The sequence below is a fragment of the Amblyraja radiata genome, chromosome 20, assembly GCF_010909765.2.
Source record: "Amblyraja radiata isolate CabotCenter1 chromosome 20, sAmbRad1.1.pri, whole genome shotgun sequence".
Lineage (NCBI taxonomy): Eukaryota > Metazoa > Chordata > Chondrichthyes > Rajiformes > Rajidae > Amblyraja > Amblyraja radiata.
Window position 1 is genome coordinate 26,619,689 of NC_045975.1, and position 24,661 is coordinate 26,644,349.

General features: G+C 39.9%; 1 protein-coding gene and 1 non-coding gene across 4 annotated transcripts in view; both read right to left on the reverse strand.

Annotated features, from left to right (window-relative positions):
• nap1l4 (nucleosome assembly protein 1 like 4) overlaps window positions 1-24,661 on the reverse strand; it is a 75,905-nt gene that overhangs the window by 12,820 nt on the left and 38,424 nt on the right. For all 3 annotated transcript variants that reach the window (XM_033039135.1, XM_033039137.1, XM_033039136.1), the window contains exons 9-14: window positions 21,766-21,905; window positions 20,453-20,598; window positions 9,338-9,363; window positions 8,432-8,551; window positions 2,352-2,387; window positions 536-592 (exon numbers count right to left, since the gene is read on the reverse strand). In XM_033039135.1, the coding sequence (XP_032895026.1) occupies window positions 536-592; window positions 2,352-2,387; window positions 8,432-8,551; window positions 9,338-9,363; window positions 20,453-20,598; window positions 21,766-21,905 (525 nt within the window). The remainder of the gene's footprint in view (window positions 1-535; window positions 593-2,351; window positions 2,388-8,431; window positions 8,552-9,337; window positions 9,364-20,452; window positions 20,599-21,765; window positions 21,906-24,661) is intronic.
• Window positions 21,218-21,347, reverse strand: LOC116984877. The gene has a single exon (XR_004415152.1). It is a non-coding gene; the product is annotated as a small nucleolar RNA SNORA54 (small nucleolar RNA).

Genomic DNA, 24,661 nt, shown 5'->3' on the forward strand with positions numbered 1-24,661 from the left:
AAATGTTGTTACAGTACCTGTCTCAACTACTTCCTCTGGAAGCTCGTTCTATATACCCACCACCCTCTGTATGAAAAAGTTGCTCGCAGGTCTAATCTTTCCATTTCACCTTAAACCTATGTCATCTAGATCTTGATTCTCCTACTTTGGATAAAAGACTTCTCTAATTCTAATTCTATCTAAAACACCCGATCTGAAACAAAATAATTAGAAATGATTCACAAAACTGCACATATGAACAATTGCGCTTTTGAGCACCTCTGAAATTCATTAGTGTGAAGAAAATCATGAATCAATGGCAGGAATTTAAATATTTTGAATTGTAGGAATATATACAAAGGAGAAAGTAGATAAAACTAACAAAGTATGCTAATAACAGGCAAAGGGTGAATTGAAATCCTTTAGCTGACTGACCTGCCAAGTACTACCAGCATTCTCGGTTTAGTTTCAGATTTTCAGAATCTGCAGATGTTTGCTATTGTTTCAATTAAAATTAAGATGGTTGCAGGTTAAATTTGAAGCTAATAAAACTCACTTTAGGATCAATCTCAGCATCATCATCTTCATCTCCTTCTTCCTCCTCGTCATCATCCTGTTGAAAATGTTTCAGATTATTAAAGTAGCCTAGGCATTAAACAGAATGTCACAAATTCATGTCAAATTGAAGTGGATGAAACAAATCCTTAAAGGATTATCATAGCACTGCAACAAAAGCCATTATAAATGTCTATTTTTTCCTCCTTCCTCCACACCCTTTAATGCACAGCTTTTTGGAATGATTGTAGCAGCATTATAAGTTTCTTCACCTCGATGAAAGGCAACTTGTCATTCCTCAAAGAAAATGTTCCTTATTTTCTACAAGATTTTCCCACATTCCATTCTATGAAAGTTACTGCAATTTGTCAATATTTTCCAGTTTCAATGCATAAATTACAGGTAAATGTAATTATTTTTTCAAAGTAGTAATGAAATACCGAGCACACGTTATCCCTGAAGAACCAATACTTTTCATTTTCTTATCTATTCTTAAAACCAAATTCCACATATTATACTGAGTGCCATTCTCTTGGGCAATTACCTATTGCAGTCTCTCTCCATCCCCTTCAAACAGCTTAAAATAATCTACCCAGTTTTGTTTCTCCTGCAAATTTAACCATTACACCCAATCTACCAAGTCATTAATACAGATTATAAACTGAAGCTAAAACACATCTGTGTGGCACTCAACTAGTTACGCTACACAAATGGCCTTATTTTCCCTTGGTTTTCTGGTAACCAATACACAATTGATGCTGATATATTAGCTTATTCTTTTGAGACCTAATAATGCGCCTCGCACAGCTGCTGCCTCAGTGCTAGAGACCCGAGTTCGATGTCGGGTGCTGTCTGTGTGGAATCTGCATGTTCTCCCTGTGACCACGCAAATTTCCTCTGGGTGCTTCAGTTTCTTCAGGCATCCCAAAGATGTAAGGGTTTAAAGGTCAATTGGCCTCTATAAATTGCTCCTAGTATGTAAGGAGTGGATGAGAAAGTGGGATAACATAAAACTAGTGTGAACAAGTGATCGATTGTCGGTGTGGACTTGGTGGGCCGAAGGGCCTGTTTCCATGTTGTATCTTTCAATCAAATCTCATGCATGCCTCCCAATCAAATGCCTTCAAGTTCCTATATACTAAACCTGCTAGATCAGAATCTGGTTGATGTGAGCATGACATGTCTGGCGTACATTTTGTGCATATTTGGCATGAGTATTAAAATAATCTTCAGATGTGGGTAACTTTGACTGGCCAGATTAGGGTTTGGATATAATATTATATCTCAGCAAATATCTACACTGGATCTCTCTTACCCAAATATCTGATGCCTTCCCAAATAACACATTTGTTAAATGTTATTCTCCTTTCATACCACTGTTTAGAAGCTGCAACCATGTTCTGAAAATTTCCATGCCTTGCTATCATGTCCTTAATTTCACCAATGTCAGTAACAACACACGAGATGACAGTTACACCAAATGCAAATGTGTAATGTGCCTGTCAGCACTGAACAGTTTACATAGTGGCAGGAGAATTTGTCAGATCCAGTTACACTATCTTACAGGTAAAATATCTATAATTTACATTGCTTCTCGTCAAATGAAGTTAACTTCATATAAGACCAATGCTTGTAAACAGAAGGCTTATGGAAACTTTGGTCCAGTTAATCTAACCCAAACTAATAAGATCAAGATAATTCTAATACTTATTCTTAAGAGGGCAAAATAAAGGAAGCCATAACTTTAAGATAAACTGAAGCTTAAAAATAAAAGATTGGTTGATATGCTAAAGAAATTAAAGTCACTGTATACTTACCTCCTCTTCACCTTCTTCTCCTTCCTCCACCTCATACTGAAAAATAAACATTTCTCATGAAACCGAGGTTCATCAAAAAGGTCATGTGCTTTCAGAAGTATAATTTTGAAACTCTACAAACATTCTTCAATATAAATACCAAAATACGTGACCTGTGCTTCCCATTTAATAAAGGTGCTTGTTAGGATCATCGATATGAAGAAATTAATTTATCTGCATGTTAAAACTGATGCTGGATAACTTGCTTCCAAAGAATTTAATTTGATAAACCAAAAGTGTATTCAAATATAGGATGATTATATTCATATTCAACAAGCTAATGAAACCTATCCGTTGAACTAAAGGGCGGAATTGATGTGTGTGGCTGGCAGCCAGAGTTCTGTTAGTCCCAAACTAAATAAACAACTGTTCTGGATTGATGAGATTAATAAAATTATTAACAGCAATACAAAGGGTGTGAGATACCAATAACGACTCTTCAAGGCATAATATTCCATATAATACTATCATATTATTGAATTACTGGTGTAGAAAATAACAATTTGATATCAAATTTAATATAAACAGCACACAAAAGAAAACCATTTAACTTTTAAGTTGTGATATAGGTTGCATCAAACTCCAAAGTCCTTTAACAGGGAGCAGATACAGAACTATATTTTTCCTAAGCATCTAACAAATTTATAAGTTATATGTAAATAAAAAATAACAGGGCTAAATTGAAAAAGACAAGGTAACATTTTCAATTGACATGCCATGGCCAAACATATCTCCGCTTACACTTGGATGAATTAGCTCCAATGAATCGGCTACCAAAGCTCTTCAGCTTCAGATTCGCCTTGTTCACATCTGCCACCATTCATTCCGGCTCTGCCTTACATAAGTATTAGTGTCACAGGGGTATGTGTAGTGGCCATTTGGCTTAATTTTGTGTGTCATTAATTATGGCATTTGCCTTTAAATCTTGCCAACCTGTAATTATGTGGGCGGGATTTATTACGTAGTCAGTGGCGTGTTTGCTGCTGGGATTCTTGCGCAGAAGTTCAATTTTTTAGTTTTGGGGCTCAACATGGTAGGAAGGAATATCCTTCCACCATGTGAAGCTATGCTGAGACATGGGGAGTTTTCTAAAGTTTAAAAGCGATATGCTGGAGATTGGCAGAGAAGAAAGTTGGATGAATATCTTACTGTTTTTCTTCAACAATAAAGAAACTATTAATCAAAAGACTGTTATGAAGATTTATCTTTCGAAAAGCTCTGAAAGTCTCACGAAGAGCTCACATGCGTAAAACGACATTCTCCTAATACCATGCTGTCTCCCAAGTGGCTAGAGAGATAACGGAGCAATCTCTTGAACGATATAATAATCTGCCACTATATTAGCAGAGCTGCCAAGTTTTGTCAGAGCATTTCAGTATTCTAGTACCTGAAAATCCGTTTTTGCTGAGGAAATCAATATTTTTACGCGGTGCCATTTTGCTGAAAAAAAATTACTTTGCTACCAATTGACGTCTTCTACGCACCTTACTTGACAGTGCATTCATTGCCATCTCTTTATATACTTCTGTTTGAACGGCTTCTTCCTGCTTTTAGCACCAGATGATAACGTAGAAGCCATTTTGGAAGCATCCCTCTCCCTCCTCGCTCTCTTTTCCTCCCTCCCTTCCATTATTTCTCCCTCATCCTCTTATTCCCTCCCTCCCTCTCTCCTTCTCCCTAAACAGTCTGTGAGCCATAGCGATGTGGCCATAGCGCTACGTGTAAAGGCAATAGCGCTCCAGCTGGTAGCGCTATAATTAGAACCCATAGCGCTGTTCGTTTAAATTCCCACGCGCTAAACTGACAGCGCTGTTTAAACCTGGAGCGGGACAGGCAGATCAAAGCTTACAAAAATAATCATCCAGATCTTGAAATTTAAAATACTAATAGATTTAATCTGCTATAATTTTTAGTTACAGTTTGACTTTTTGCATTTAAGCAGCAAGATGAAACAGGAAGTCGGGCCGATTTAAAGAAAATCCGTATTTTACAAAGAAAATTCATACATCCGTATTCTTATCGCATTTCCGTACAAAATACGGAAAATTCATACTACTTGACAGCTCTGTAATAGGCACAATGGAAACAGTCACTGCAGTCCAACGTCTGCGGATTAAGTTGCCTAACACTTGCCTGTACCCGGCGTATGTTTATCGAAACCATTCCTATCCATCTACCTGCCTAATTGCCTTTTATAATCGTACCCGCCTCTATCATTTTCTCTGGCAGCTCAGCTTCACTGGGGAAAATTTGCTGGAGTGTAAAATTACTATTGCACCCATTTTCAATTTTTAATGCAATACTTAAGAGTAAAAATGATTCTTTGATATTTGCTGATCACACTGAGAAATAGGGGTGCCTCATGCTCTTCTACAAGTGGGAAGGGCCATTGGTATAAGGAATTAAAATGCAATGAGAAAAACATCTGCCAGTTGGATTGCAAACAAGAAATGACAAGTGTGGCAGAGCTTTTTGCATAATTGTAATTGAACTGATTAAAACTGAATGTTGTATGTTACATTGGGCATAAAAGATCAAACAAATGTTAACAGCACAGAAATTAATAATAAAGTATTGGATATCAAATATTAACTATTTCTCTTTCTACAAATGTTGACTTACTTGCTGAGTCTTTCCAACAGGCTTTATTTTTAGAATGGAAATTAATGGTTAGATTGTTTACTTGTGATCTTAATCAAGACACAAAAGCATTTTCAACATTCTGCAAACTAGAAAGGAGTTAACTTAATCTCATGTCCCTCAAACAAAGACATGAAGCATAAACATTAATGGACAGATTCAATTACATTTGCAAGTCAGGAGCAGATGAAACTCTGGAATATACTCATGATCACATAACTCGTTAATATTCCCCAGAACATTTCTTGGAAAAATTAGCAGGTTACTCGTTTAAATTTTGTCTTTTTTTACAGCACCTTAACTATCGCTTAAACTTTCAATTTCCAAAAGCCTCATTAATGAGGACAGGTGACACTAAAGTAGGTGGTATTGTAGACAATGAAGATGGTGATCAAACATTACAGCAGGATCTTGATCAGCTGGGCAAGAGGGCTGAGAAATGGCTAATGAAGTTTAATGCAGATAAGTGTGAGCAGTTGCATTTAGGGAAATCAAACTTGGACAGGATCATCAGAACGGTAGAGCCCTGAATAGTGTTGTAAAGCAGAGAGATCTAGGGGTACAGGTGCATAGTTCCCTGATAGTGGTGTCACAGATAGATAGTGTGGTAAAGTCGTATTTTGGTACATCAGCCATCATCAGTCGGGGTAATGAATGAAGAAGATAGTCACAAGAAGCTGGAGTAACAGCATGTCAGGCAGCATCACTGGAGAAAAATAGTTGATGTTTTGGGTTTGAACCCTTGTTCAGACAAAAAAAAGTTACCCCAGCATTTTGTGTCTATCTATGGTATAAAGTGCTGCAGGAAATCTGCAGTATCGTCTTACACAATGAATATAAAAGTTGGGATGTTATGTCACAGTTGTACAAGACGTTGGCGATGCATTTGAAGTATTGTGTTCAGTTTTGATCATTCTGCTATAGGAAGGATGTAATTAAGCTGGAAAGAGTGCAGAGAAGATTTACAATGATGCTGCCAGGACTTGAGGGCCTGAGCTATAGGGAAATATTGGGCAGAATATGACTTTTTGGAGCACAGGAGATTTAAAGTATGATCTTATGGAGGTGATTAATACCATGAGGTGAATTCATAAGGTGAATGGTATGTTACCCGGGTAGTGGGATCAAGATCCAGAAGATGTAGCTTTAAAATGAGGTGCAAGATTTAATAAAACCTGACGGGCAACCATTTCCACTAAGAGGGTGATAGGCACATGGAGCAAGCTGCTAGAGGAGGTAGTTGAGGCAGGTACTATAACAACATTTAAAAGACACCTGGACAGGAACATGGATAGGAAATGGGCCACATGGGTTTAGCTTAGATCGGGCATCCTGGTCGGCATGGACGAGTTGGATCAAAGGGCCCAATTCCATGCTGTATGACTATGACTTGGCTAGAACATATAATATAGCACAGGAAAAGGCCTCACAGTTCACAATGTCTGTGCAGAACATGATGCCACGATAAATTGCATATGACCCTGCATATGATCCACATTCCTTGTTGCACCTCCCCTTTCATATCAATGTGCCCATCTAAAATCCTCTTAAGTCACCATCATATCTACCCTCAACACCACTGGTCACCCTTGTAAAAAAAATATGCCCTGCACAACTCCTTTAAATATTTCCCCACTAACTTTAAAGCCATCACCTCTAATTTTTGACATTTCCACCCTGAGAAAAAGGTTTCGATTGTCTATCCCATCTATGCCTCTCATAAATTTTATATACTTCTATCAAGTCTTTACTCAACCTAGTTAACCTGTTCTATGCCTCCACATCCCTTCTAACCACTTCATTAAAACTCCCATCTATGATGCTCACATCATCCCAGATGATCCAGAATGTGTCCAAGTCCAGATCCAGTTTCTTGACAGTGTTAGTCAGAAGCTGCAGTTGGGCACATCCTACAGCTGTAGTCACCAGGGACACTGGAAGTTTCCATGATATCCTATATCCTGTCATCCCAACTTCACTAAGTCAGAAGAGTAAAGTTAAAAGACTTTAACTTTCATTACCTATAATTCTGCTCCAGAACCTCACGACAAAGTTAAAATCAGCAGTTACTACTCAAAGACTGAACTCAGAATCTCACAGCCACTCTCACAATGGCCGCTTCACTAAACCAGACTCCCTTTTATTCTGAAGCTAACAACCCCATTCCTAATGGCTGTTTTTTAAATCTTCAGTGCTCCTCTTCTCAGCAGTTCCTTGGGGAACTAACATTCTTCCTTGTTCTATTGTTGTTTAATATTGTGACTAAGCATTTACACCATCAAAAACCCCCCAAAGTATTTAGTGCTTTGCAACAATAAGTGATACACCCACACAAACATTTGCCATCAGTGGCAGAGGTTGCAGCATTTGTTCCTCTGGATTCTAACTTAAATTGGTGCTTGAAAGTCAGCACTGATGACCGGTTTCCGTGCTGTATGACTCTAATGCTAATCTAGATATTCTCCAAGTATTGAGGAAATTTGTCAAAGCATTTTTTAATCCAAACACATCTTAGTCCATTTAGATTCTTCTACAGGTTTGCCCTCTTATAATCACTTAATTATTTTAATGAGGGTTGACCTGTGATTGATCAGTTTGCAAATTTATTGATAATGCTTGACCTCTTGCCACACAAATACTTTAGCTAGTTTCAAATCCCTTGTCACCTCCTCAGGATTCAACATTCATTCTAACTGAGCAAATTGTCATTAATAAAACTGTCCTTACCATTGAGTCACTTACTCTCACAATACCTTGGACAAATAGCCATCATAATCAACGACTTGTCCTATCCCAGTCATTCCTCCTTATCCCCACTCCCGTCAGACAGAAGACACAGAAGCTTGAAAGTGGGTACCATCAAACTCAGGAACAGCCTCTTCCCCAGTGTCATCAGGCTTCTGAACAGTCCCACCATAAGCCAGGGTACTGTCCAATTCACCTCTACCCATAGCCGACACTGGATTGTCTTTGGAACTAGTGTGCTATCATGCCGAGAACTATATTCTGCACACTGTATCTTCTTCCACTTTGCTCTACTTATTGTACCTGAGTTTGACTTGATTGTATTTATGTGTAGTGTTATCTGATCTGATTGGAAAGCATGGAAAATAAAGCTTTTCACTGAACCTCGGTACACGTGACAATAATAAACACAAATCTAAAACCTAACAGAACCCAAATGTTTCAATTGATTTTTCTTTTTTCAGCCCTTTTAAGAGAAACAGAATATTTGCATTATTTTACCAGCAGACTAATTGCAAATTCAAGAACATTTCAAGTGTCAGTATCTTAGTTCCTGTGCAACCTTAGTTTCTCCTCAATCGAACTCAAGGTTCGATGATTGGACTATTTCCTGTCTTAAAGTTTCTGTTAAAATTACATATTAGAAATATACTCACATCTTCATCATCATCTATAGCTTCTCCAGTGAAATATAGAACTGCTCGAGGAACTATCCGCTCACGGAAAAAATGCCCAATTTCAAAATCTGTGGCTAAATTAAATTCTGAATCTTCATCCTAGAAAAGCAAAACCGTTAGCAGCTATCCTTGGTAAATATGCAGTGCAATATGTAATAATTAATTTGCACCAACATTAATATTATGATTCTGGTAAGTTCTTTATAGGAGAATCATAAAGGACAGGTTTGTATACAAAGTTAGGAACTATTAATAAGACAGATGGGAATATTAGTTTAATCATTTAACCTTGCCAACTGAGATAGTTTCCAAGGTTATAGAATGCATTGTATAATAACGATAGATGTGATTTGCACAGAAACAATAAATTCTCATAAAACTACACTGATAATAAAATAAAATTTGACAAAGTATGTCAGTCATTTCTATTAAAAGTAGTGCAGAACATTGGATTGTTAATAAAAAATCTAGAAAGACAATTTGATTCTTAACAATATTGTCATTATGATCTCAGTGGCACTGTTATAAGAGGTTTGAGACCTTGGAGAAAGGCTGATAAAAAGTTTAACCACAATACGTTCACTATTCCATTTCATAAATGTATATATAAGCTTTGATTGCTGCTTACAGGCAGGAAGTTAATTTTTTTAAATTATATCTGGGCATCAATCACAAGGCAAGCAATTATTGCCCATCCTTAGCTGTCCCTTGAGAAAAAGGTTGCTACTCAGTGCTTGCCAGAACCTTCCAGAATCGATTACACAGGGTGCATCTGAACCACTGAAGACTACAAGAAATAACGATCACACGGAGCAAATACATTTGAAATGTAATTGTAATCAGACTATCAATTCTTTACTCATCACGAACTCCAAGAAAACTTACCATTTCAGCCTCGCCATGTCCAGAAACTGAAAAAAAGATTAAAAAGTGTCAGTTTGGTCTTTGCATTGGGCAAATCTCTTGGGGTTGAGGAAGATGTATTCCAAGGAATGCCACATAATTTGTTTTTATAAATACAAGGAAAAAAATAATAATCAGACAGTGGTCATGTGACCCGATGAAACCAGCATGCCAGGGCAGGAATAATCCTCAAACACCTTATCTCCAATCAATTTCCAACTCATTCAATTACCACATCCTTCTTTTCAATAGCAGACTCCTCCCGAACACTGATTTCTGCATTTTACAAAGAAAATGCAAACAATTAAAAAATGATTGGACAACCACTGATTTGTAAACCCATGCAAATGAAGCATTTTCTATCATATACCAAAATTACACTGCCTGAATAAATGGTCCAAAATGTAAAACCATTTAATTCAGGACATTAAAAACCTCAAAATAGAAAAATAATTCGAGCACAAAAGTTCCCCAACAGTCAACAGCTGACAGCCAATACCAGAGTGAGGAAATACAATACAGCATCATTAACTAATTTAGCCTTCAAGAGTAACAGATCATTTAAAAAGATTTTTATAAACATTTTACATGATTTGTGCAGAATACATTAACTGTGCTCATATCCACCCAAGTGTGATAGACATGCACGCCTAATCATCTGGCAACGATTCAAAAGTGCACATAATTATGAACACATTTGCAAATTCATACTGCATGCAGCTTTACCAATAGTGGATCACGCTACATGCAGCTAGATCACGTCTGCATATTCCCATTTTAAAAATTCCACTTTGCGTTTTTATAGGCCAGCAATTACTAATGAATGAAAAAAATCTGTTATAATGCGTGTTTTCAGAATGCAAATTGCATATAACATGATTGATGCATTAAGGCACACCATTTGTACGATGCAGACTGAATTGGTTATAGCATGCATGATTTCTATCAAGAGCTGGAGGACCACTGAAAAGTTACTTTGGAAATTGACAAGCAGGAAATAGCTGTCTTGGGAAAAAAAGTCTCAGGAAAATAAATTTTTCCCATATAACCTCAACAAATTAATCAGACACCAATGTCTCTTGTTTAGGAAGGAACTGCAGATGCTGGTTTAAACCATAGACACAAAAAGCTGGAGTAATTCAGCGAGACAGGCAGCATTCTGGAGAGAAGGAATGGATGACATTTTGGGTCGAGACCTTCTGAAGAAGGGTCTCGACCCGAAACGTCACCCATTCATTCCTTCTCACCAATGTCTCTTAACAGGTTCACAAAAATGCTGGAGAAACTCAGCGGGTGCAGCAGCATCTATGGAGCGAAGGAAATAGGCAACGTTTCGGGCCGAAACCCTTCTTCAGACTAACAGTCTGAACAGTCTCTTAACAGTTCACCAGGGGAGGCCGTTGGAATAAATGAGAAATTGCTTCTATTAATACGTGCAATTAGCTCAAATAAATAATTTGTCATTTTAGCTTGCAGTAATAAAAATAAACTTGTAGATGTTAATAAGACCTCTATTTTTGAAAATCCTGTGGGATAAAACTTTGTTACTATGAGCGTGAAACACTCTAGCTCCTAACCTCCTTTTCTCCATTTAGGCTGTGGGCCGAGGAGCTTTGTTCCAGTGTTTTGTGACCCAAATCACAGAACTACATGCAATTTTCACATATTGTGTAAAAATATTATATAAATCACCCCTGAAACTCGTCATGAACAAGACTTGCACATTTTTATTAGAGAAAAACTGGAAAAATTTCGGGTATTTTTAGTCCAATCAAAGCACGCTTAACATTGAGTTGTATGCCAGTTGGCCAATCACATGCTTTGCTTCAGGCTAGCACACAACATGGCTGAGAGGACTTCACTGATGCCTGTTTTACTGGAGATTCCGATGAAAGTTTACATGTCGTGGAAACTTGCAGCAGGGTAATTGAATTTAGTGAGAAAAGCATTAAGAAGTCTGAAGAATGTGCAGCTAAGTGGATAGAAGTAGAAGACAGTCCTGAAAGCAAAGTCCCTGCTGAGGTGCTGCAACACAAAGTTGTGAAACTTTGTGAATCAACTCGAACTGAAAGGTAAGATCTAATGTCTGAATTTATGAAAATTAATCTGTATGGACTTTAATTAATTTAATTGCACCCTTTATAATGTGAAAAAATGAGATTTGGAGGCTGTACATTCACTCATTCATTCCTTCATTCATTCACTCTTTCACTCATTCATTCATTCACTCACTCATTCATGAAGTTGAGGGCCTAAACTACATGTATCAATAACAAGGTAAATTAAACAATTTCACTAATACCAGCTTGTTGTAGAGTAATAAGTCTTAACCATCAAATCTCGTAGCTGCCTGCGATAACTTACCGGGAAAAAGTGCTCCGATCGCGTATTTAACATAGTGAAGCCGCGGTCTCAATTAAAAAGCGGCCGATTCGCGAACGCGGAGCCGCGGATCATCTCCGCGGGCGGGGGGGCTGTACATAGTGCCGTCCGTAGCGGCCATTTCCAGGCCCCGACCACGGGAGAAAAACGGAGGAATATTCATTGCACTTTATAGGCTGCCATTGGAGTGAGAAATGGCTGATGTTTATGTAGAAATGAATTGGTGTATGTGAACTTGAACTTGAACTAATTTATCTATGGTAGTAACAGTGTTATTCTCATTAACATTAAGAAGAGGTTGAAATGTTATGAATTGAAGTCCATGCAGACTTAATGACTGAGATGGGTTTTTTTGTAGCCTCTGCCTGACCCTCCACAGGGGATGGTCTCCCCTGCCATTAATATATATATATATATATATATATATATATATATATATATATATATATATATATATATGTATAATAATATATAGTTTAAATGGACTGCAACCCGGAAATAGGCTGCCCATCGTGTAATATGGGCATTGGCCACTAGGTGGCGCTTACTTTCCCGATCTCATTTTCTAATTAGTTTAATTAATTAATGTGCAACTTTCGGCAATGACGAGTTATGACATCCTTCTCAATTATATTTCATCTAAATCTGTGGAAAATTTCATGTAGTTCTGTGACTTGGGTCACGAAAACTGATTTCTAGACACATTTCTGAAGCTCGGCCCACAGCCTAATTGGCAAAATTGTTTACATGATGCAATTTCTACAAATGTAGCTTCTTGGAAATGCCGTAGAGCAGAACTAACTGTACTTAAAAAAAGGGGCAGATTTCACTGCCTGCACAATCAGCAGTCTGATACTTAGCCCAAAAGTTTTTTACATTTGAACGTTGTGTAAAAATGATATTTATTGCAAATAAAATTGAGGAACCTTACACAATGCCTCAATTATATCTGGGTTTAGTATTCAAACTGAGGTCGCAGTCGCAATCTCGACCTGAAACCTATTCCTTCTCTCCAGAGATGCTGCCAGTTACTCTAGCTTTTTGTGTCCATCTTCGGTTTAAACCAGCATCTGCAGTTCCTTCTTACACACAATCTCATAAGAATTTTTTGAAACTATATTCGTTTTGATTCGTTCAAATACATCAAGGTGACTGCCCAGGATTTGACCAATGCTTTGAATGTATGAGCATATGAATTTTGATGCTTCAAGTTTTAGCTTCTGTATAATGAGTTCATGCTATGCAGCTTTTAAAATAGAAATCAGGATCTCCTTTTAGAAACAATAGTGAAACTGATTCAGCCAATCTGCTTTAATACATTCTTTCATCGGAATCCATTCCTTAATGATTAACCACAGGACTGAGGATGCTAAATGCCTGCTCCAGCTACGTCATGATTAACACAGTTGGCACCAAGCCAACGTCTGCTACTTCCTGATGGCTGACAATTGTTGTAATTAGAGGTATGTTAAACATCCACACCCTTCTTAACTATTTCTCAATGCATTTTATGTACCAATTGCATTCCTTTCTATCAGTTCAGTGGAAGGCTTGGCTGATCAAATTCCAATTATACCTCTAGTATTTCTCCTTGTTGCTAGGAGAATGCCTTATTCATTCTTAAACTCTAACATTCTTCAATGGGGGTGAAAGCTAACAAGACTAGAGCAAACGTGTTATTAAGGAGGGCTCATTGAAGGTGTAAACTGCCAGATTAAAGAAAATTGATTCTCTTATTTGGTGGATAATAGACACTTGTTTGCCTTTAATCGTTTTGTGGGAACAGACATAGTTTATTCGATCAGGAAGCAACTGCTTCCCTTTTAAGTAACTTTACCACCAAGTTCCATCCTGCACTCAAATTCATGTGGACCATCTCCGACACCTCCCTCCCCTTTCTTGATCTCCATCACAGGAGATTAGACTATCGACTGATGTCCATTACAAACCCACTGACTCCCACAACTATCTCGACCACACTTCTTCCCACCCTGCTTCCTGCAAAGACTCTATCTCCTACTCACAATTTCTCCAACTACGCCCCATCTGCACCCAAGATGTGTTCCATACCAGGGCAACTGTGGCAGGACTTGAATGCCATCACCTCCTGCAAGGCAAAATCAGGTGGCAGCTCAAACGAAAGCAAAGCATCACTCCCTGACGAGCTAAATGAATTCTACACATGCTTTGATAGGGAGAATACTGATGTGCCTTCCCAAGCACCCATCTGCCCTGATGGTATTACAGTCAGTCAGTCACAGTCACTGAGGCCAACATCAGAAGATCCTTCAGGAGGGCAAACCCTCGTAAAGCGCCTGGACCTGATGGTATACCCGGTCCAGTTCTCAAAACCTGTGCAGACCAACTGGCTGGAGTTTTTGCGGACATTTTCAACCTCGCACTTCTGAGGTCCGAGGTTCCCACCTGCTTTAAGAGGGCATCAATAACACCGGTGCCCAAGAATAGTATGGTGACAATGACTATCGACCAGTGGCACTAACGTCTGTGGTGATGAAGTGCATTGAGAGGTTGGTTATGGGGCATATCAATTCCTATCTCGACAAGAACTTCGACCCATTACAGTTCACCTACCACCACAACAGGTCAAAGGAGGATGCGATCTCACTGGCTCTCCACGCCGCATTGGACCACTTGGGCAATAAAAATACTTACATCAGGCTGTTGTTTATAGACTACAGCTTGGCATTCAATACCATCATCCCCTCCAAGCTAGTTACCAAGCTCACGGAACTGGGTCTCTGCGCATCACTCTGCAATTGGACCCTCGACTTCCTCATCCACAGACCAGTCTGTTCGAATTGGCAGAAATACTTCATCCTCAGTAACAATCAGTATGGGAGCACCTCAAGGCTGCGTGCTCAGCCCCCTGCTTTACTCACTCTATACACATGACTGTGTAGCCGGACATAGTGCGAACTCCATCATCAAGTTTGCCAACGATACCACTATTGTTGGACGAATTACAGATGGTGATGAGTCAGGGTATAGAAGTGAGATCGACAGATTGACCACATGGTGCCAGCACAACAACCTGGCTCTCAACATCAGTAAAACCAAGGAACTCATTGTGGACTTTGGAAGGGGAAGGATGAGGACTCACAATCCTGTTTACATCAATGGGTCGATGGTGGAGAGGGTTAAAAACATCAAATTCCTGGGCGTGCATATTTCCGAAGATCTTTCCTGGACCCAGCACACTGATGCAATTATAAAGAAGGCACATCAGCGCCTCTACTTCCTGAGAAGACTACGGAGATTCGGTATGTCAAAGAGGATTCTCTTGAACTTCTACAGGTGCACAGTAGAGAGCATACTGGCTGGTTGCATCGTGGTCTGGTTTGGCAACTTGAAAGTCCAGGAGAGGAAAAGACTGCAAAAAGTTGTGAACACTGTCCAGTCCATCACCGCCTTTGACCTCCCCCCCCCCGACGAAGGGATCTATCGAAGTCACTGCCTCAAAAAGGCAGCCAACATCATCAAAGACCCACACCATCCTGGCCACACACTCATTACACCATTGCCATCGGGAAGAAGGTACAGGAGCCTGAAGACTGTAACATCCAGGTTCAGGACACAGCTTCTTCCCTACTATTAAATATAACAATCAGGCTATTAAATACGACAACAAATAAGCTCTGAACTACAACAGACTATTATTATTGCACTATATTTTTTTATTTATTGAATATGCGTGCATGTGTATATATACACACACTGAACTTCCCCCCCCCCCCGTTATGTACTCTGTTGTGCTGCAGCAAGCAAGAATTTCATTGTCCTATCTGGGACATATGACAATAAAACACCCTTGACATCGAAGATGTCTTGATTCGTTAGGGAACGGGGGTTCCCCTCTCCCATCATACATGAGGCCCTCACACGTCTCCTCGGTATCCCGCAGCTCCGCCCTTGCTCCCCCTCCCCCCTAGTCCTTACCTTTCACTCCATCAGCCGTGGCATACACCACACAATAGTCCGACATTTTCGCCACCTCCAACAGGAGCCCGCCACTAGTCACATCTTCCCATCTCCACCCCTTTCCGCCTCATCATTACTTTTTTGCATATCTTTCACTCATTGTTCTATATCTCTCGTTTCCCTTTTCCGTGACTTTCGGTCTGAGGATGTGGCTAGACCTGAAACGTCACCCATTCCTTCTCCCAGAGATGCTGCCTGTCCAGCTGAGTTGCTCCAGCTTTTTGTGTCTATCTTCCCTTTTAAGTACATTTGGTGCTTCAAACATTGTGTTTTGCAAGGCAGAGGAAAAACTATGGAGATTGTCTTTGCTTGAATATTACCCAGAAATATTACTCAGTCAAATTGATTTGTGCATCCATTACCAACAGCGTTTAAATTAGCCTACAAAAACAAATCAGGTGTTTAAATATTGCAACTGGTTCTTAGGTTTCCATTATTATTTTGTGTGGTTCACAATATTGCTCTCAGATTAATATTGTTCATTTCAAATGTGAAAGTGGGGCAAAATCGGGTGGCAAGAGAGCAGCAGATTATAAATTCATCAAATGGGTACCAGACCAAGCAAAAGAGCAACAAGATTTCTTTCTCAGGCTTCTTATCATTACCATGAGATGTTACTAACCAAATCTTATTTCCTAAACATTATTAAATCATACCTTTTGACTACATTTTATAAAATAATGAATTATAATTTCAGTAGATGATAAATGAATACCTAAAATGATAGGATAGAAATGTGGAGGCAGTCAAGCCTTTATAATTAATATCATTTAAGAGAGTCTGTAATTCTACAGGTGTAGATTATATGGCCATGTTTAACCTTTTTCCAAAAGGATTTTTCTGTATGTTAAGCGGTTTAAAAGACCAGGCAGGAGATTTCACTAGTTCACTGCTACCTCAAAATTAAATTTCATTTTTCTCTCTCCTAAAAACATCAAAACTAATTAATTTTAATGTCTGTGCAATCCAATTAGTTTTGGCTAGAATTTATTAGACTTACACATTTAAAATTGCAATTTAAATCACAATGCAAGGTCTTAGTTCAAATAGAAATATTTAATTTAAACTGTATTCCAGATGGCCCTCTGAGTTCATTTAGCATTTCAGCTCGTGGATTGATTTAAATTCAACCATGCTGAAGAGATCGGTCTTTCACAGCAAGGGCAATAACATATTTAATTGCAATTCCTATTGCTCACCAACATCCCCACAATACCTATAAATTAGAACTAATCCTGTTAATTGAATTAAACCTATATCCTTGATAAAAAATTGAATTGTCGTCCGTTATATTATTTAACTTCTGAATTGTGATATAGAAGCAAATTCTCTTTCTAGCTTGGGGAAAAAAAGAGGGAGCATTTGAACCAAAGGAAGAATTATATATTTTAAGAAACTAAGAAGCATTTATAGGGAGTTTCATTATGGTCTTTTAATTTTTGCCACTGAAAATTAAAATCACAGGTGAATAATAAAACCTACATCCATGATTTAGAGTTGTGCGTGTGCATATAGACACCTAGTCATTTCTTCCCACAATGATCCAAAAATAATTTAAGTTGTTCAATTATTGGCATTGTCAACTAACTCCCAGAAAACAAGTATACTGAGAGAAGCACCAAAAAACACAAAAGCTTCAGATTAATTAAAAAAAATTTGATCTGAATTAAAAAACAGATAATCTTGAAAGAGGCAACTGCTGTACATAATTTAAGATTATTAAAGTCCATCTTTCTGCACCTCTATACTAAATGTATGCCACTCTACCATACATTTCTACCATTAATAGAAACGTTCCAACCCTACATTTTATGGCATTGCTATAGTACCGAAATTCTACCTTTGAAAAGTTATTCTTGGGTAACTATATTGCAATCTTTAATTGGTAAAAGGGAGAGCATGTGTGCAAATGGTTTTTTCACCTGATGATTCACCACAGACAGCTTAAATCGAGAAACTACACATTTTAAGATCCAATAAAACTGCACCATGGTTGGCATTTCAAATTTTCAATCCCTTAAAAGAAAAACATTGATCTTTCAGGGAGTCCTTTTAATAAAGTCTTTCAAGAAGAAAGCACATCAAAGAATTGATAGGTGGTGAAAGTGAACAGCAGAGAGCACTCTTTCTTGGACAACGTGATTTTGTTTTAATTACTCCGTGAATGGAAAAGTGCTTATGTGGTGGAAAGCACCTTTTATTCTGTGGTAAGATACACATACCATTTGCGTTACTTCATACTTAAAAAGACGACCAATAGTATGAGCAATGCTGTTTATACATAAACTCTGAGCGAGATACCTCAAAATAATTTCTGAATTATTATGTTACTTTCTTATACTCATCACAAACTGTTAATAATTTGGGTCTAAACCTTTTAATTTTTAAAGGTTTCTAGACCAAGTGGGACCCGTTCCCCCAACGCAATATTCCACCACTCACCCATAGCCCTCATGCGCAGGCACGGCTCATTTCCCCTCATCCCCCAGCAATCACACCCCCTCCTCTTCACCCTCCTTCTTCTTTCCCCTCTCCTCCTCCCCTCCCTCACTCTCCTTTCCCTTGGCCTCAGTCACTCCCTCCCTCCCCCCCCCTCCCCTCCCTACCCCCTCCTATCACCCTCGTCCCCACTCCTCAGCTCCCCCCTTTCCCACTCCCCCACTGCCCTCCCCTCCCTCTACATTCCACTCCCTACCTCCGCCACTCCCCCTCCTCACCTCCCCCACTTCCCCCTCCCTCTCCACCCCCACCTCTCCTTCAATCCGCCCACTCTCTCTCCTCACCTCCCCAGGATCTCAATGTAAACCACCGCTGGCCCCGTTTTCTCCACGATGTCGGCGATGAAGTTGTACTTGTGGCGGAGGCTGTTGGGGGGACGGGCCGAGAGGCCTGGAGCCGGGGGAGGAGAAGGCCCAGGCTGCGGCCTAGTCCTGGCACCGGCTCCTCTCCCTCCCCGCGGGCCCGGACGCCTCCACCCCCAGACCTCGCTCCAGCCTCAGCGCCGCAATCATTTGAAATCACAAACTTGCGGGGAGACTTTTAGTTATCCGCATGTGCGGAATTTAAAATAACTGAAAGTCAGTCACTTTTTGAACACGGATTTTTTAACAAAGTAAATGAGATCCCATTGTGATGTCATACGCTGCTAACGGCAAGTGGGGGCGCTGTTTTAAATTTTTTAAAGTTTGGTGGGGCGGGGGAGTGGGCGGGAGGGGAGAGGAGGGATGTGTGTCTGTGTGGGAGGGGGGATGCGTGGGGGCGGGAGGTTGTGGGGGAAGGGGGAAGAGTTGTGGGGGGAGAGAGGTGTGTGGGCGGGGGGAGTGAGGTTAGAGAAAAGACGGGGGAGAAGCATTGGGAGAGAGGGGGGTATCACGGGGAATGGGGAGGAGCCAGCGAGGGGGACCAGAGGAGTAGTGGCTGGAATTGGCGGTGCAATGGGGACTCACAGTGGGTCGCTGGTCGTTCTCCTCCGCTGGGATCAGTCTCCGCTTTCCGTTTGGCAACATCGGCAACATCTCCGACTCTGGGCTGGGTCTCCGACGCTGGGTTGCTTCGGGTCCCTCTGAAAATTGCGTCCGGTTGGAAACCTCCGCCGGCCATCTTCAGCTCCAGTAAAGACACGATGGCGCAGGAAGGGGCGGACCGTCCCGGTGAGTGACAGGGGAAGAGACTAATCCGCACGGCGCTGAACGGCAGAAGAGATCGATCTGCGCACGCGCGGTTTTTACGATTTTTTAAACCTCGCTAACTTCTACGACATTCAACCGATCGGAACGAAACTTAGTGCAATCGCAACATAGAACGGCGAGTTAGCGTTATCGCGAACCGTTTTTTGCTCAAATAGAAAGACCGCACAAACCGGAAGATAACAAGATCGGAGTTTTAGTTATGTATGGATATCATTTAGGTACAGCTGGCAGATTCACAACTTTCTATTCCAGATGAAAGTCTTCTTAAAATTCTGTATTCTGCATTCCAAAAAGCACTTCATCCTGTGTAATTTTCTATCAACAAAATTTTCCAAGGACTTCCACAGGCATTAATTACAACTGCTTTAAACAATCAGGCTAAAATGTATACCGTGCCAAACACCATTGCTATGCTCTGGACTTGATATTGAATTTAGAACCTCAGGTAAATGTCCCATTTGTGATACTGTTTGTCTCTATCCCCCCCCCCCCCCCCCATTATCACAGACCGACCTGTGAAGCACATCCTGCAACTTGCTTTTTTACATTTGTAAGATGAGTTCTCACTCGCTAATTGCCCTCTTTACATCACTTGTATTTATGAGTTGCTAACTGCCCCCCATTAAGTTATCAAACCCGATGACCTTGCCTACAATGTATCCTCACAGCAACTGCCGGCCTCACCCTATCATTCTCTGTGCTACACAACTCTCTCACGTCAGCTCAGCAACTTCAATCTAGCTTTTTTTGCTGTTCCAGCTGCGACAAAGGGTTTTTGAGCTAAACCAGTCTGACAGATGCTGCCTCATCTGCTGAATGTTTTGAGCATTTTATTTTTATTTCAGGTTTCCAGTACATGCAAGATATTTTTCTCTTCTTTTACTGCAAAAATGCCTCTGTTCCGTGAAAGGTTGACTTGCATATGTACAGACTTTCAACTTCTATTTAAATTTAAAAATTAGACTTTCTCATTACTCAATTTTTGAGAATGGCATTTTGCCTTCAACTGATTCCAAAAACTCCTCACCTTTTACTGGATTAAAGAAGTTGAAGAAGGAATCATTGGGTACTTGTTTGGTGATGGTTCGTACAGTCCCTCTGCCTTTGTGTTTTTGTTTCTTTTTAATAGTTTTCACAGTTACATTCTTTCCTTTCTTCCAGTCAATCGTACACCTGTTAAGAAGTTAACGATTAACCTAAAGCAGAATTGACAGCAACAAAAACGAGCATCTGAGCAATATTGGGGAATCAGGCTCAAATTAATTTTAAATGTAGCCATTAGTCATTCCTTTAACATTTGAAATCTTTGCAATGATGGTAATGGATGGTAGATCTACACAGGCTTTATGGCAAACTAGATTCCATCTCGCATCTACAGAATCACTATAATAATGCAATATAAAATGTGCCTGAAATGAATTAGTCTTCATACTGTAACAATATAACACTAGAACTCAATCTTGAGTTACAAATAGTACCACTGAACATAAACTATTGGTAACAAGACCATACCTGTACGAATCAATTTATCTTGCAGGATTTGTTCAAACGTGTAGCTGGCCAGGTATATTTAACAAGATCAGCACTGCGTTCTCTTTCATGTGCTCGTGTTTTTTAAATTCAAAATGATCCAGATTAATTTCAATTTGAACATATTATAATTGTTATATCTTAAATGCAATGACTGCTAAATAATTGAAGTATTTGGGTACTTTAATTTAAACCTCTCAAGCCCCTTTGTTCAAGAAATATTATGACAATTGACAAATGCAGCTTCAACTTCGTGGCAAAAACATGTTCCCAACTCTGAAGAGGTCAGAGATAGCATGAAGATCCAACCTACATAGTGCCGGGATTAATGTAGCACTGGAATGGAACCTGATGCAAGACAAGAGACAAGTAACAGGTTACGGACAGTGCAAGGTCCAAGAGATTGAGCATACTTTGAGGATAGAAATATGTCATTTTGCACATTACTATTACAATAGTACTGGCTTCATAAAATGTATAATTATATTAAAATTATTCAGCATGGAATTTTGATTCGAATGGCAGAGAAAGGAGAATATTGTCAATTAACTGGCCAGTTAACCTCCTGCAAGAATGTGTCCAAGTATAGGTGGAAGCCAATTAATTTGAATCTTCATTTTAATTTAAAAGTAATTTAAATCTCATTTTTGGGAAAACAAAGCAGTAATCTGCAGATTGTACCAAACATTACTTTTTAAATTAATTCACTGCATAGACTATTTCAACTTATAATAAGGTTATAGTAATGCTGTCCGATGCTAAAATTAAAGTAGTAATAAAATATCAAGTCATTCATGACTTTTCACTCACCCTACAAAGTCAACTATCTCTGGGCCCTCAAAGGAGAAAGGATCAGTCTCATCTGGTTCACACTTCATCTTGTAGGTTTTGGTTAATACAGAGTTTGTGAAGTAATCATTTGGTTCAAAGTGAAATTCTAGTGTAAAACTCTGTGGGAGAAAACAATTAAAACAAAAAACTTTAAAGAGCACACACTGTTGTTTCTATCTCCCACTGATCCAGTGTACTCAAAACACCGAATATGTGACTTTTTAAATAAGTTAGCTGAATGAAAGTAAACTACCCAATTTATTTGCCAATGTTAACCATTAACTACAAAATTCACACAACCAGACTTCTAATTTAAATGTGAATATTCTTTGTAAGCCTCAAAATATTCTAGGACTTACATGAGGATAAGAATATTGTCTTCATAATTACCAAGATTAAATCTTGCCCTTAATTGCCAAGATAAAATATCATCCCACATCTTCCCATAATTTTTTAATCCAAAATCAACGTTCAATGAGATGCAAATGTCTATAGTAACACGATTGAAAAGTACACGTGACTAGCGCAAGTTTTCTATTGCCATTAATCGGGACTGTTTTAGATCCAACCCTGGTGGCAGTGTCTCTGTTAGTGTATTTTTTATACGTTATGATGTACAACCACTTCCTTTGTCACATCCCTATTGGAGCAGTTTACAATGCACTTTCAAATTATCCCATCAAAGTGAAATAATTGCAAGAACCAACTTGGTTCAAGCCAATATGAAAATAAAATATTTCTCTGTCCCGTGTTTATTATTATACGCTATTAATCCATCAGTCCAATGGAGTCCTAAATTCTAGATGTGTACAGAATTATGAATCAATGACCCTTGCTGAGGAGACTGCTGTCATTTAACCAAATATCAACCACATTATCATTAAGACACGGCAGGCAAAACAAAATATAGTATTGTAGAGAATACTAGATGCTCAACACATAGATTAACACATGCAATCAATTCTACTGACATTTTAAAGTGTTCGGTGCTAACAAGAACTGATTTGCAAGTAACCAAGCAGCAGCAGGCTCATATGTATTTTGCGGCGTATTGTAACCATTTACAATATAAGTACTGGCTTACCTAATGTTTAAGAAGGAACTGCAGATGCTGGAACAATCAAAGGTAGGCAAAAATGCTGGAGAAACTCAGTGGGTGAGGCAGCAGCAATGGAGCAAAAGAATGTATGACGTTTCGGGTCGAGACCCTTCTTCAGACTGATGAGGGGATGTGGGGTGGGGGGGCGGGAAGAAGAAAGGAAGAGGCGGAGACAGAGGGCTGTGGGAGAGCAGGGAAGGGGAGGGGAAAGAGGGAGAAATCAATGACTACCTGAAATTGGAGAAGTCAATGTTCATATCGTTGGGGTGTAAACTACCCAAGCAAAATATGAGATGCTGCTCCTCCAATTTACTGTGGGCTTTACTCTGGCCATGGAGGAGGCCCAGGACAGAAAGGTCAGATTTGGAATGGGAGGGGGAGTTGAAGCGCTGAGCCACCGGGAGATCAGGTTGGTTATTGCGAACTGAGCGGAGCTGTTGGGCGAAACGATCGCCAAGCCTACGCTTGGTCTCACCGATGTAGATCAGCTGACATCTAGAGCAGCGGGTGCAATAGATAAGGTTGGAGGAGGTGCACGTAGAAAGACTGCTTAGGTCTTTGGATGGAGTCAAGGGGGGGGGGGGGGGGGGGAGGTAAAGCGACAAGTGTAGCATTTCCTGTGGTTGCAAGGGAAAGTACCAGGGAAGTGGGTGTTTTGGGTGGGAAGGGACGAATTGACCAGGGAGTTGCGGAGGGAGCGGTCTCTGCGGAAAGCCGACAGGGAATGAGATGGGAAGATGTGGCCAGTGGTGGGATCCCGTTGGAAGTGGCGAAAATGTCGAAGGATTATCTGCTGTATGTGACGGCTGGTACGGTGGAAGGTGAGGATAAGGGGGACACTGCCCTTGTTACGAGTGAGGGGGATGGGGAGTGAGAGCAGAGTTACGAGGTATAGAAGAGACCCTGGTGAGAGCCTCATCTACAGTCGAAGAGGGGAATCCCCGTTCCCTAAAGAATTAGTATATCTCCGATGCCCTGGTTTGGAACACATTATCCTGGGTGCAGATGCGGCATAGACGGAGGAATTGGGAGTAGGGGATAGAGTCCTTACAGGAAGCAGGGTGGGAAGAAGTGTAGTCCAGATAGCCATGGGAGTCAGTGGGTTTATAGTAGATGTCGGTCAGAAGTCTGTTGCCTGCGATGGAGATGGTGAGGTCTAGAAACGGTAGGGAGATGTCGGAAATGGTCCAGGTGAATTTGAGTGCCGGATGGAAGTTCGTGGTGAAATGGATGAAGTCAGTGAGTTCTGCATGGGTGCAGGAGGTACATGATCTTTTTCTATGCATTTGGACGGATATATGGGTAGGTACGGTTTAGAGGGATATGGGCCAAATGCAGGGAAATGGGACTTGATCAGCAAGGCAAACTGAAAGGCCTGTTTTAATGTTGTACAGCCCTATCACCATGAAAGGAAGAATTGATGGATTTCACATGTTTAAATGTCAACTGACATGCTCAGTTAAAATACACCCCAAGCTCTTGACAGTTTTTTTGCAGTTCATGTGATTTTTAACATGACAAGCTATGGGCTGGTTGATCAAACCTGTCCCTGGAATCTGATATTACGACAGCACCAAGTTATAATGATCTGAAGAAGGGTCTCGACCTGAAACGACATCCATTCCTTCTCTCCAGAGATCCTGCCTGTCCCGCTGAGTTCCTCCAGCTTTTTGTGTCTATAATGGTTGACTAATGTGTTTTGCAAATGGAAGGGCATTTATGATAAGGTTCTACAGGACTCTACTCAGTCCCTTGTTATTTGTGATAGAAGAATTT